General features: G+C 37.4%; 1 protein-coding gene across 1 annotated transcript in view; it reads right to left on the bottom strand.

The window, feature by feature from the left end:
• The window catches only part of sdccag8 (serologically defined colon cancer antigen 8), a 54,983-nt gene extending 43,143 nt beyond the window's left edge, over positions 1–11,840 (bottom strand). The window contains exons 1-13 of the mRNA XM_015398225.1: positions 11,599–11,840; positions 9,857–10,009; positions 9,687–9,772; positions 9,435–9,548; positions 8,523–8,603; positions 8,351–8,410; positions 6,478–6,542; positions 6,190–6,390; positions 5,975–6,113; positions 5,718–5,870; positions 4,985–5,119; positions 4,355–4,471; positions 785–927 (exon numbers count right to left, since the gene is read on the bottom strand). Of these exons, the coding sequence (XP_015253711.1) occupies positions 785–927; positions 4,355–4,471; positions 4,985–5,119; positions 5,718–5,870; positions 5,975–6,113; positions 6,190–6,390; positions 6,478–6,542; positions 8,351–8,410; positions 8,523–8,603; positions 9,435–9,548; positions 9,687–9,772; positions 9,857–10,009; positions 11,599–11,665 (1,514 nt within the window). The 5' untranslated portion in view covers positions 11,666–11,840. The remainder of the gene's footprint in view (positions 1–784; positions 928–4,354; positions 4,472–4,984; positions 5,120–5,717; positions 5,871–5,974; positions 6,114–6,189; positions 6,391–6,477; positions 6,543–8,350; positions 8,411–8,522; positions 8,604–9,434; positions 9,549–9,686; positions 9,773–9,856; positions 10,010–11,598) is intronic.
• Positions 11,841–13,236: the final 1,396 nt, after the last annotated feature.

The following is a 13,236-nucleotide window of genomic DNA, read 5'->3' as shown; positions in this document are numbered from 1 at the left end:
GAAGGAAGGAAGGAAGGAAGGAAGGAAGGAAGGAAGGAAGGAAGGAAGGAAGGAAGGAAGGAAGGAAGGAAGGAAAGAAAGAATATAATAGTGTTAAATAATGTTTGAAATAATGTTTATTTTCATTTAACTTCTGGAACAGTTTAAGTTATTAAAAGAGGCAAGGAAGGAATCTAAAAAGGACAAAAATCCCCTGAACTTAAAGATTATTAATAATAATTCTGATTATTTATTCGTTTTTTGTTTTGTTTTGTTTTTTTAAGGAAAATAGAGAGAGAGAGCCGGTAGTGCCTGCAGTGAGGATGGCTGCAGAGCTCAGGCAGGAGGTACGGAGGCCAGGCTGTCCAGTGACCATTGGCCATGCTGTTGTGTTTGTGTGTGCTGAGGCGTGTGTGCACGCCAGGGATAGAAGAAAGGCTTAGGCGACATTTTGGCTCTGCTGGAGCTGCTGCTGGGCTGGGCACTGGCCTGGTAGCACGAAGCAGGCAGCGTGTATATGTGTGAGCATGTTTATTGCATTATGCTGTGGCATGCTTAACAGGATTAGAGGTGACCTAGTGAGGTCCAGTTGGTACCGGGACCGCCGCACAGCGGCATGCATGCGCGTTTGTCTGTGTGTGTGGCTTGTATAATAGGATTAACCATTACCTGGTGCGGTACAGTTGGTGTGCTGCTCTGAACTGGACTGGGCTGAGCTGGGCAGGGGCTGGGCAGAGGGGGTGCTGTGTGCCCGTGAGTGTGTGTGTGAGAGTGTGGTGGCATGTATAATAGGATTAGGTGTTACCTGGTGAGGTGCAGTTGGTGCTGGGCATTTGCCAGCTGTTCTTCTAGGCTCAGGGCTTTGGTCTGCCATTGGCTTCCAACCCTTTGGGCCGCATCCAGACGCTGTCGACAGCAAACCAGCTCTGAGCTCAGACTTTCCACTTCCTGTCCCACAGAGAGGGAAGGAGAGGAGTTAGCGAGGCCAGGGAATCATTTACAACACCAGTCTTCTACCATCGCACATTTATAACACTAGACCATGATTACAAGGTAGTAAACATGATTACTGCTTGATAAGCAAAGAAAAAAAAACTATTTTCTAAATGAAGCTAAGAAATAAACCAACATTTTCTTATCTATAAGAACAGCTAAATAAAGTACAGATCTAGTAAAAAGTTTAATACTATAATCAATTGTAGAGATTGAAATATATTGCTCTAATCTACTAAAGCAGTAGCCTCAAACTCAAATTCTTGCAGAACATTGTCTTGAAACTTTTTCATGTGTCCCTTTTGCCCTACACACCTGAATAAATATGCTTAGCTACCTTACTAGCATCCAGTAAAGTTCTGCAGAGTTCTGCTAATCATATTGGTGTCGGGTGTGTTGAAGCAAAGACACATCGAAATTTTGCAAAAACCCAACCCCTCAAGGACTGAACCTTCAAACCTCTGTACTAAAAACTGGCTTGTATAAAAACCTATGCAAAACTGATCCACTAACCAGGTGCAGACTATGTTTGCATCTGTGACGTCAGCTTAACCCTTTATAGGCCACTCAGAGAAATATTTTGGACATCAGCATTTCGAGCCAATAGTGTTATAGGAATCCTGTACAAGACATTATAACTTTTGTAACATTGAAAATATGTATATGTTGATATCAAAAGTATATCTCATGAAACAGCCACTTGCCCTAATATATTAAGAAAAAGAACAAAAGTGCTTCATTAAGAAATTAACGAAAAACACTCCCAGAGTGAAAGAAACAGATTTTTTGTTACAGCATAACCTTAGAGTATTAAGAGTAGTACTTTTTTGACTTAGCTTATTGAGTTTTTAACTTTACTTTTTAACATTTCATTTAGCTTTTTTACTTTTTTCAACATAATTTACAGTAGGTAATATAAATCAAGGGGTCATCTAATTTGTCAAATGCCAGAACTACATGAACAGCCACATAGTAATAGATATAAATCTTGAGTTTCTAGACCTCACTGAGGGATGGGGGGGATTCCATTTGTATGGGGTATGCAAGTGATCAAAAATGGTAAGTTGCCCTATAAAGGGCTAATAGTATAACATATTCTCACCATAAGAAAATGCTAAATACTGGGAAGTGGTTTTACAAATGGAATAAAATACCACCTGCGCTGTGATTCATCAAACCTGAAACAAGTGGAAGCAGTTTCTGTGTCTATATTAAGACCACTTAAAGGCAGGCGCTAACTGACATGCAGATATATCTGCAACCATTGTGACAAGAAGGAAGCATAGGCGCAATGACAGACGGCAACATATTTGGACTTTCAGCAATGAAAAGAGACGTCGTCTTTCAAGTAATACTATTTTTGAGGGAAAACTCCTAGCTGTGTTGCTTTTCTGTCCATTTGTTAAACATATTTCAGGGTCAGAACGAATAAAATGCTGTAAATGAACGGAGATCAAAAAAGGAAAACAAGCAGGTACAGAAAAGTTTGACAACACACTTAAACCAATACGGTTGCAGTTAACAGTTTATATTAAAAAAAAAAAAAATGTCAAAGCAAGCTCTAAACAACTCGGGTTTTACCTTTGATTTGAAGCAACTTAGAGACTCTGCACTTTTACAGTTTTCTGGAAGCTTGTTTCCAATAAGTGGAGCAAAAGAAGTAAAGGATTTGAGGCAGAAAACTTGAGAGGTTTGTGTGTTTTATCCACTGACAACAAGTCTGGGTTTTTTTGTAACTTGTGGCTTACAACCGGTCTGTCTTTTGAGAAGGATTTTTTTTTTTTTTTTGACAAACTGCAGCACTGATGAACATGAAGGTGCTCTTTAAAAAAAAAAAGATAAAAGTTTTGTCTTCTGTTTTTGAACCTGTTGAAACATTTCTTAAAGATTTATTTTGGGAAAATCAAAAAAATTTTTTGCTCACTTTTCTTTTATAAAATATGCAATCGTTATAAGTAAAAAAAACAATACATAAATTCTTAATGTAATAAACAAATGTTTTTTTTTTGTTTTTGTTTTTTTATTCTGAGGTGTCTGAAATAATGATGTGCTGAAATTAAATTGCTTTCAGGAATTTTAAAAAAAAGGACCTTGGTTGGTTGCAACAGTTGGAATGATTCACGTCCCATGAAACAGAGAAGGTCCTTTGCCTTCTCCTCTGCCTTCTTCTCCACATAGGGATTATACCTACCATCTGTGTGCTGTACTGTTGCAAACCGAGTCTTTATGACAGAAATCCACTCTGCTCTCCTAAACTTTACAAAGCACAAACAAAATCCCCATTTAAAGAGGGCAGTCAGTACCAGTTCTGTACCGGCCATCCGTTGTAGCTAACCTGCAACATGCCACATAATGGAGCATACTTTATCTCTCCTCCTTTAAATATATAATTTAGAATTCGAAATTTATTTTTAAATGATATTTTTTCTGAATTCCTTTTATTTCATGGTATATTTATAATGTATTCGATTAATAAATAAATGCATTTCTAGACAAAGTTTATTTAAATTATCATTTTAAATTTGTTATTAATTATTTGGGACATTTAATTACTCAGTTGTATATTTTATAATATCATCACATATTTAAATCTAAATTAGATAAATAAGTCAAATTATTTAAAATAACTTTTTTAATTGATTTGAATATAACTCCGATTCCTCCATATGCCTCAAGGATCACTTCAAAAATAATAGTAAAAACCAATGTCCTGACCACCCAACAGATAATGAAAAGCAAAAATTAAGTCTCACAGGAAATCTTGTGCTTCATAAAATAAACAGATTCGTAGCCCAGAAATATTGTCCAGAAGACAGTATTTTATACTCCTCTGTGTAGAAGATAAGTAACAAAAGGTCTCCGTTAAAGAAGCTGCCTGTGTTTTTTAATGTAACACTGTATGAAAGGAAAATGTCTTGAATCAAGGGTTGGTTAAGGCGGTAGTTCCCAAACATTTATCTCCCCCCTCCTTTACTTTAGAAGATTTTTTTCTCATAACTTTTCAACAAGAAAAGTCAACAGCAGTAGATCAAATATTGCAGTAAAACAAAACACATTTAAAGCGTAATTACTTTAAGTGTAACTGTTTGTTTTACTGTGTGACATTAAAATACACAGACATTGCCATCGTAGAGGTCTGAGAACTAATGGGTTAGCGATTCCCAAGACTTGGACTGCAGGTAGAATTATTGCTTCAGTAGCCATTAAACACCTGAGACAAGCTGAAGGCCAGTGATTAGGCAGCATGGGCTTCCCTTGCACCATTTTTCAATCTATAGGCTGAAATAGCAGAAATATTACAATCATAGGTTGAACTGATAATTTATGTTAATCAGTTGCAAAAATAAAAAAAAATAAAATCAGCAGCTGAATGAAGACTAACCTGTGCAGCTTTTTCCAACTCTCGGCTTGTCTTGGCCTTTAGCTCTCTGAGCTCTCTCTCAGCCTCCTCTTTTTTCAGGCTGGCATTGCTGAGCTGATATCGCAGATCTATGGATACCTAAAGAAGAGCACAATGCATTAAAAAAAAAAAGCAGGTCAACATAGCAAATTATTCATAATTAGCTAGGTTTTAAGTGACTTGCAAACACCCCTGCTTTGATATACTTTAAAAGGATCACAAAATGTTTAACTTCCCTTATTGATGCATGTATGTTTTTTTTTTTTTTTACTTTTTATCTCCTTCTTGAAAGTCAAATGCCACATTAAACGAAACACCTCGAAACTGAAAACAATTAAATTCTTTATTCTATTTGGAATACAAATAAAATGCCAAAACTGATGTTCTGCTGCCATCTGCTGGAAAAACAGGGTCATTACAAATCTCCAATGTTTAAATAGCCTGCCTCAGTCTACAGCTTTAAGAATGGGACAAGCAGAAAAAGGGGAAGTAGGTCTTATATTTCAACCTCACTGCTGTGTCATGTTAAAGCTAAAGATGTCCGACCAGGATCTATGCTTGACATCAAGTCGAGGTATTATAAAAGCTGCAGTAAAGTGTAAACAGTTGCACCTTTGTGTTGTCTTGTTCCCAGTTGGATAGTTTGCTGAGAGCGTCCTCCAGCTGATTGGTCAGAGAGTTCTTGTCCCGGTGAGCTCGCTCTAGCTGCCCTTCCAGCTCAGCGACACGCTGAGAAAGGCCGGATGCCTGGAAAACAGACATTTACTTTGAAAGGCATCTTATGAGGAAATACATGCAATTAGCTTTATTTGACTTTATTACTTCAGTCACATTTAAAAAGATATCACTATGCCCTCAATCTTTGGCAATTGTACACATTTAAAATCTATAGATTTTCTAAGTGGATGGCCATGATTCCTTAGGGGTTTTTAGTCATGATGTAGTCCTCCAGATTTTTAGATCATGGCTTGAACAGAGATCTGTGAGATGTTCAAAAAGAGAATAATGTTGTTTTTGAACTTTCTCTCTAACCTGTCTGTTGCATCCTTATTGCTGCTTGTACATCAATGCTCTCTAAATAACACCTAAGGCCTCCTACAAACAGCTGCACCAATACAGCAATTAAGTCACACACAGCAGGTCTAAGCCCTGAAAGTTACGACTCAAAGCTCATTTAAAAATCCAATTAATAAGACTAATACACTGAACATTTTAAGGTTTGGATTTCTGAAATTTTTTAAAAGCAAATTATTTTCCTTCCTACCTTCTTTATAAATATTTACTGTATAAAACCCCAGTCAAACGCGCTGACTTGCTGGGTTTCATCACGTTAGGTGAGATTTACCATTTGTGCCAGCTCTTCCTTTTGTTTGCGCGCCTCCGCCCGGCCCTCCTCTCTGGCCTCTGTCATCTTGGCCTGCAGCACATGTGCTTCTCTGTCCAGCTGTTCCCTCCGGCGCGCCAGCTCCCTGGAAAGCTGCTCACACTGCACCTCCACCTACTCGCACACAAATAGATACGCAGAGCTCATCAGAAGGAGAGGAGAAAAGGAATGAAAATAGCAGACATGTTATGAGCAATACTCTGAAAACCGTTACTGACTCTAGTTTTTTGTAGATTTGCTTCTTCTGCCATCTCCACTGCCTGTTTAACCTGAAGACAGGCTGACCACTCCCTCTGCTGGGCCTCTTGCTGACTAGCCCGTACCGCACGCAGAGCTGCCAGTAATTCGTCCCGCTCCCTGAGACGTAAAGAGCACAGTCATTCTCTTTTTCGGATGGTTCTCCCAACTTCCGATGGCAGCCCTGACAACTTACTTAGTGAGCCTATCAATAGCCTGCACATGCAGATCTGCATGAGTTCCAGCCAGCACCGCCTCATGCTGCGCACACTGCACACACAACCCGGCCACACAGGGAGCTCCATCAGCTTTTGATGCTCCTGCAACCTGCTTCTCTTTGTGTCTCAGCCGAACCTTCACCTCCTCGCACTCCTTCTGGCTGACTGAGAGATCTTTTCTGTCAACAGCAGCAGAAAAGTGGATCAATCTCAAAAGGAACGAGGGAGAGAAAAAATATGCCGTGTATAGCTTTGAAAAGACTGACCTGAGAGAAACCAGCTGAGCCTCCAAGCTTTCAATCTGGGCCTGGTGGATCACTTTAAGCTGCTCCTTTATAGTGACAGGAGAGATCGATGTCAGGGCATCAAATAATATACTGCCAACAGCATTTATACAACATGAACTAAATGGAAAATGTGTCAAACAAAAATACACATATAAATATTATACATATGAGCCAACATTTAATAAAACTGTATTATGGACAACCAGACTCCAGGTTCAGGTTTCTCAAGACTAACTATCTTTTCAACCCCCCCCCCTTAATTCTATTTGCCAAAAGACCAATAAAATTAAGAAACAAGATAAGTACTACATACATTTATCCAAGAAGTGTGAATTCTGCAGTTCACTGACTCAATCTGCTGGGTTTCCATATTTGGAAAACTTTTCACCCAATCTGTCTGTGGGATTTCATTGAACTGACTCTATAAAGTACCTTGAGATGGCATGCATCAAGCAATAATAATAACTGAACTGTATTGATCTCACATTGGACAAATTTAGCTCTGCATTTGACCCATCCCTTTGGGGAGCAGTGGGCTGCCATCGTGTGGTGCCCGGGGAGCAGTTTGAGGTTAACGGTCTTTGCTCAGGAACCCAGAGTTCAGGCTGTGGGGATTGAACCGTGCATTTGAAGCCCTCTCAGAACACAAACGCACTGCTCTAACCACTATGCCAACACTCCCCTAAATAATCTCTAATCTAAACAATCTCCTATGCTCAGAAGCAGGCGTCTGGTTACCTTCAGACAAGTCCTTTAACTTCACACACCTGAAGTAAATAAACAAGCTGCCTTGCTAGCATGTAGCCAGTCTCTGCAGAGCACTGCTAAGGAGCACATAATGATGTTGAAGCAGAGACACATCTAAATGTTGAAGGAAACCAGCCCTAAAGGACTGCAGTTTAGGACCATAATGGATTAATTTACCTCAAGGAGCATCAAAGTTCATAATTCAACAAAAGAGAGGATGTAGGGGGAAAAAAGATCCCTGCATGATTTTATTTTGACCAGCATTTCTGGCATTTTTAAACCAAAACCCCTTGATGATCCCAGTTTACCTTTGGACAAATATTTGGTGAAACAAAAGTGAAGTTTTCTGAAAGTCTTACATCCCGTTACATCTTGAGTGCAAATCACAACATATAAGAAACAAAGATCAAGAACAGTAGTGATAGTATAATCATTGGAATCAGTTTGCCGCTGCAGGATCCAGAAAACATGCATTCATTGCACACTGTACCACAAAGCTTTACAGCAGGGCATATCCAGCCTCTCAGAAGTATCTGTGTTCCCAACACCTCCTCTGTACGCAGTAAAGTTACCCTGAGTCCTCCTAATGACTTGATTGTTGGACTCAGGTGTGTTAAAGCAGGGACAGGACACCAGAGCTAGAGGACCAGGATTAAAGAAACCCGCCTTAAAGAAGTGTCCAACCAGCAGTCCAACCCATGAAACTGAGCCTAACCCTAACCCACACCGCATCAACGAGCTCACCACTGAAGTTTTTTTAATTACTTTTCCCATGTATTATTCTAAAAGCTGATATTTAATTAATACCCTGAGCTAAATCTGGACTGCAATGGAATTAAGATGTTGTTAAATGACTTTAAATCAGCTGTTTGCTGGGAGACAATCTGTAAAGAAGACTTAGTAACATGTAAAATGTGGTAAGGCATCTAAAAGACTAAAGTGTGGGGAAAAAGGACAAACTTAAAATACAGGAGAGCAGTGAGCATGCACTTTTTAATGTTTATGTGCATTGCTTTATTTTGTAAAAGAGGCTTCCAGATATGAAAAGGCTGAAAACTTATTGTAACACAAATAAGGGATTTATGCATACCCTCATTGTGCTTACCAGATCATTTTTCCATGTGTTTGTCTCTGTTTTTGAGGATATCACACTGTCTTCACACCCCTGAAGAAATAACACATACAGGTAACCATATAAACTCTTGGATTACTTGTTAATTATCACAACTCTAATTATTATATAGATTTAACAAATCTTTCAGAGTTCTATCAATGACCTTTGATTTGAGCTCCGACTGTAGCTTCTCATTTTCAACCACCACAACTCTGATCCGCTGTTTCAGTTCCTGCAACTCCTCCTAAAGAAAAACATGCACAGGAAGCGGGTGAAAACTCACAGTAATTCTGACCAGATTTTTTATTAGAGCTGGGCGATAAGGCTGAACAATTTAATCGTTGATATTTTTTTCTATATAAAAATCCAATTAATCAATCTCTCTTTTTGCACTTACGTTTAAAAATAAAAATTCTAAATTAAATATATGAAAATAAAATGACAGAAAAATTGCTTTTATTAAAATACAACATAGCAGATGTTTGCAACTAGTAGAATTACACAGTAAGCTAGTTTATCAGTTATAAGGAGAAATCTATAGATAAAAAGTAATGCAGTGATGTTAGTCTGAGTTATCGAAACCCGAGGAGTGGTTGGTATAAAAAAAATCTACATTTTTCAAAAAATAAATCTTCATAAACCAAAAAACTGATTAAATGATAAACTTGATTATTGCCCAGCCCCGTTATATACACACATACAATGCCATTGTCACATATTGACAAGGGAATGGCGGGATCTCTAAAACTCTTTTAGATAAATGTATTGATTAATTATATGTCTATTTGGGTAAATTTTTTAAAAAATGTGATGAAATACATCTTTAGCTGCAGTAAAATCCCATTTTGACATCCACTGCAGCCAGTGAACCTATGAAATAATTTATTGTTTGTTTGTGTTTTTCCTTCCACAGAAAAAAATATATTAGAATGAACTTTTTTTGAGCATTCAGTGAGGAGATTTTCTACTGCAGTAAATTATAAGCTTAGGCTAAATATTCTGCTACCTCATTTTAGGGGTCATCATTATATGGAGAGGATTCTGTTTGTATACGTACACATTTATGAGTACAAACCTTGCAGAACTTTACTTCAGCCTCTAGGTGCTGGATGTACCCTGACTGGTCATAATTCATAGGAATCAAGTCCTGAAAGGCAGGTAAACTGGGCCTGGCTTCCTGCTGCGCCCTCTAAAGGGGGAAGAATCATCAAATGGCACAACATTAAGTACTGAAATTATCGTTAAGCCATAATTTTAATCATTAACAGGGCTGATTAGAAAGTATTGAGTCCCAATAAATGTTTAATAATTAATGCAACACGTGTACCTTGGATGGAGATCGTCTCTCTGGAAGAGGCAGAGAGGAGGAGATTTCCCTGCCCTGCTTTAGAAGGAGGCTCTTCAGCTGGTTAACTGCACAAAAAAACAAACAAGACAGGTTTCAGTATAGTGTAGCTGTATTCTTTATATACAGACGGTTTAGTTACAGTGATTCACCAGCTTCACTCTGCGTCTTGTGACTCCACGCTGCCTTGTCCTCTTCAGCCGCTGCTGTGAGGAGGTTAGCTCCACCGGGTTGGACGTCCTCTCCATCAGGGTCCAGCTGCTCCAGAGTGCTTCTCAGCTGCTGGAAGCTCAGGTTAGCTCGCTCTGAAATGGCCAAACACATAATAGCATCATGTGGAAGTAAAACAGTTGCAGTATTTCAGCTCAGTGGTAATATACAAGCAATGATACATTAACTGATGGATTAGGATTGATGTTTTGACAAAATAGGGTAAAAGTATTATTTGGCTATACAGGTTTTATTATAGTCCTATAACTTTTTCTTTTTTCGGTCCATAAATGGAAGATTTTCACTCCCACAAATTGCAGTCACTTCCACACTTGAACAGCAGGTGGAGTAAGATTTAGAGAGGACTGTAAAACGTACTCCACACAGGAGTAAAAAAAAAAAAAACCTTTTAATAAAAACTTGCATAGATAAAATGTTTTGGGACTCATGAGACCCTCGCTGTAATTCTTATATAATGTATGGTTTGACCAGTTTAATTTTGTCTGAAGCAAACTTCCCACGTTTGGTACTGATATTCTGCCACCTTACTGGAGGAGGTTGCAGCTAACGCTCCATATGTAGTTGGCACTAAGAAACATTTTTCGACATTTAACATAACTAGGAGAAAAGAAAATATAAATATCAAATTCAACAGATTATTATTATGTTTGCATGATGAAAAATTAAACAATAAAGAAAAAAAACCACATATAGAATAATTAGGACTCTCCAAAGTCCTAAACCAAATGGCCCTAAATAGTTAAAAATAGGCTGCTGTTCTTTTCTACCTCTCCTGGTCGCCTGGCAGAGATGTTAAAAGACCTGATGAACTCAGTGAGCCCAGCAGGTGACATCACTGATGTCTCACAGTACGTTCAATGGACATATTGTGCACAAACAAATGTTTAACCACTCATTTATAATATATAAACTGGCCGGATGATAGGGGTGAGTATCGGCATGGGTGTTGCGATAAGATATGTATTGCGTACTTGGATCATGATACGATATTGCATTGTCACTATATATTGCGATATTTTTTCCATCCATCAAAATAAAATGTATTTAAAAAAAGCAAGTGCTGTATATGTTCATCGGAAGATATTGATCATTTGGTTATTTTGATATCCATGTTGTTTGGTGTCTGAGACAGTCCACAATTTCCACTCTGACTGCCTCAACTATAGATGTGGCGCTACAACGCACTGAGGTAGCCCATTTTCCCTTATAGTTTTAAGTAAAAGTGTTTTTGTTTTCAAAAAAATCAATACTAGGAACTGAAAGATCGAAATTATATCAGGCACAGGAAAATCACGATATATCGCCAAAGCGATTTTCTTCCCACACCACTACTGGATAAATATACATTTTTCTCTTTATTTTAATTCTGAATTCAATTATTTAAATAACATTGAATATTAATGCTTTAAACATCTTAATAATTTTACAGTTTTATCTGTGAATTGCTAGATACAAAAAAATTGAATTGTTTTTAGTGTCCTTTTCGGCTTCCCGTACTTTTGTTTTTGAGAGAACTTTTTCATTGACATAATGACGGTCAGGGTTATCTTATAGTCATATGTTAAACATGGAGCAAAAATTAACCATTTAACAACTTGTATATGTTTGAACGCTACTTTACCAGCGAGTTAGAAAACACGGCTCAATAAAAGCGTTAGCTTACGTCTTTGCTCCTTCTGCTTGGCGCCCAGGTGCTCTGCCTCCTCTTCATCTGACTCAAATGCTTTCATTGATAAATATAACCTACATAAAATCCTAAACACAGAGTCAATAAAGCTGCAAGGCTACACACATCAGCCCAACAACAGCCATTATAACAAAGACGTCATAACGGACTCAGGAAAAGCGGCGTTAGTTTTTCACACCCTTGCTTGTAACGAAAACGACATAGTCATTTTGTTTAATTGACGACTTCACCGCCCCCCTCTAAAACACCCCAGTGAGTTGCCGGTACATAGATAAAGCACCCATCTGCAGTGCTACTGAGGTTCGCACTTCCGTAAACACAAAGTAATTATGGGAAATGTAGTCTTTTCAGCTTTGATTTGGCAGATTCTGTAGTGAGTAAATGTCTAAAAAATTATATACTTATATTATAATTTTTTATTATAAAATTATAATATAAGTATTTGTAGGCTTATGCTTCAATGGGATTAGATATGATGGCTTTAAAGTTGTGCCGTGGTATAAACATTTTAATGCTAAAATGTAAAAATACTATGTACGTATATCACCCAAACTTTTTTTTTTTTTTTACATGAGGTATATTTTTCAACATCACATAGTCACGCTGATACTTTTTGTATTAATTTGTGCATCAAGTCATAATGCTAACACCTTTTAAAAGCCTAACCAGGGACGAAGGCTGCAAATTAGCCCATGGCTACAAGCCTTATGTACTTGGACATCGGCCACCTGTTTAGTTGCAATGTTTAATTGTACTGTCCCTGTCAAATAAACAAATAAATAAATAAATAAATAACACCCCAATATGTCATACTGGGTATATATAGTATTTAAAAAAATTTTTTTATAAAATGTTTATTAAAAAAAGACACAACAAAAAAAGGTCATGTCAATTTGCCTGTGTAATTTGGCATTAGAGATTAAAGTGCATGGTGGTTTCTCAACATCATTTTGTGATGGACTTGCAACCTGTCTAGGGTGTAGCTCTGCCACCTAGTGGTAGAAAGAAACAACAACAGAAGAAAAAAAAAAGCCCAAAACTTAATAATTTCAACAAGCAATAATTAAATCTGTTAGTGTAACTTTTAGAAATGTTATTATATTTATCTTTAGTTACAGTAAAAGCTACATGAACAATAGGATATTAGTTATTGGAATTTGACTAATTTTGATATAACCAGAGAGAGGAAATAGCTTCTATCTTTGAGGAAACTGGGTTTATGTGCTGTTGGACTTGCTGATAGCAGTTAGTCATTTCAGCAACTATGATGCAGTTTGTGATTAAGGAAGAACATCTCTACATCTGAAAATGTCCAGCTGGTTGGAAATTTGAAAATGAGCAACAGTATTACTCTGGAAAAGAAGAGACATATTTCTGGTGAACCTACCACACCTATCTTGTTGCACCTAAAACAGAAAATAATATAATAGTTGGCAATTATAGAATTGTATCCTTTTTGTATTGTATGAAGCTAGCTTGCTTATAAAATCTTACATTATTACTACATCATCAATAATATAACTGGAACTATTCTAGGCTATAATATATATCTAGGACTGCTATTCTGGGAAATAAAGTCATTATTTTATTTCTATGCATTTGAATGTAAACAAT

The sequence above is a fragment of the Cyprinodon variegatus genome, unplaced genomic scaffold, assembly GCF_000732505.1.
Source record: "Cyprinodon variegatus isolate N-32 unplaced genomic scaffold, C_variegatus-1.0 Scaffold919, whole genome shotgun sequence".
Lineage (NCBI taxonomy): Eukaryota > Metazoa > Chordata > Actinopteri > Cyprinodontiformes > Cyprinodontidae > Cyprinodon > Cyprinodon variegatus.
This window is presented reverse-complemented; position numbering and strand designations above follow the sequence as displayed.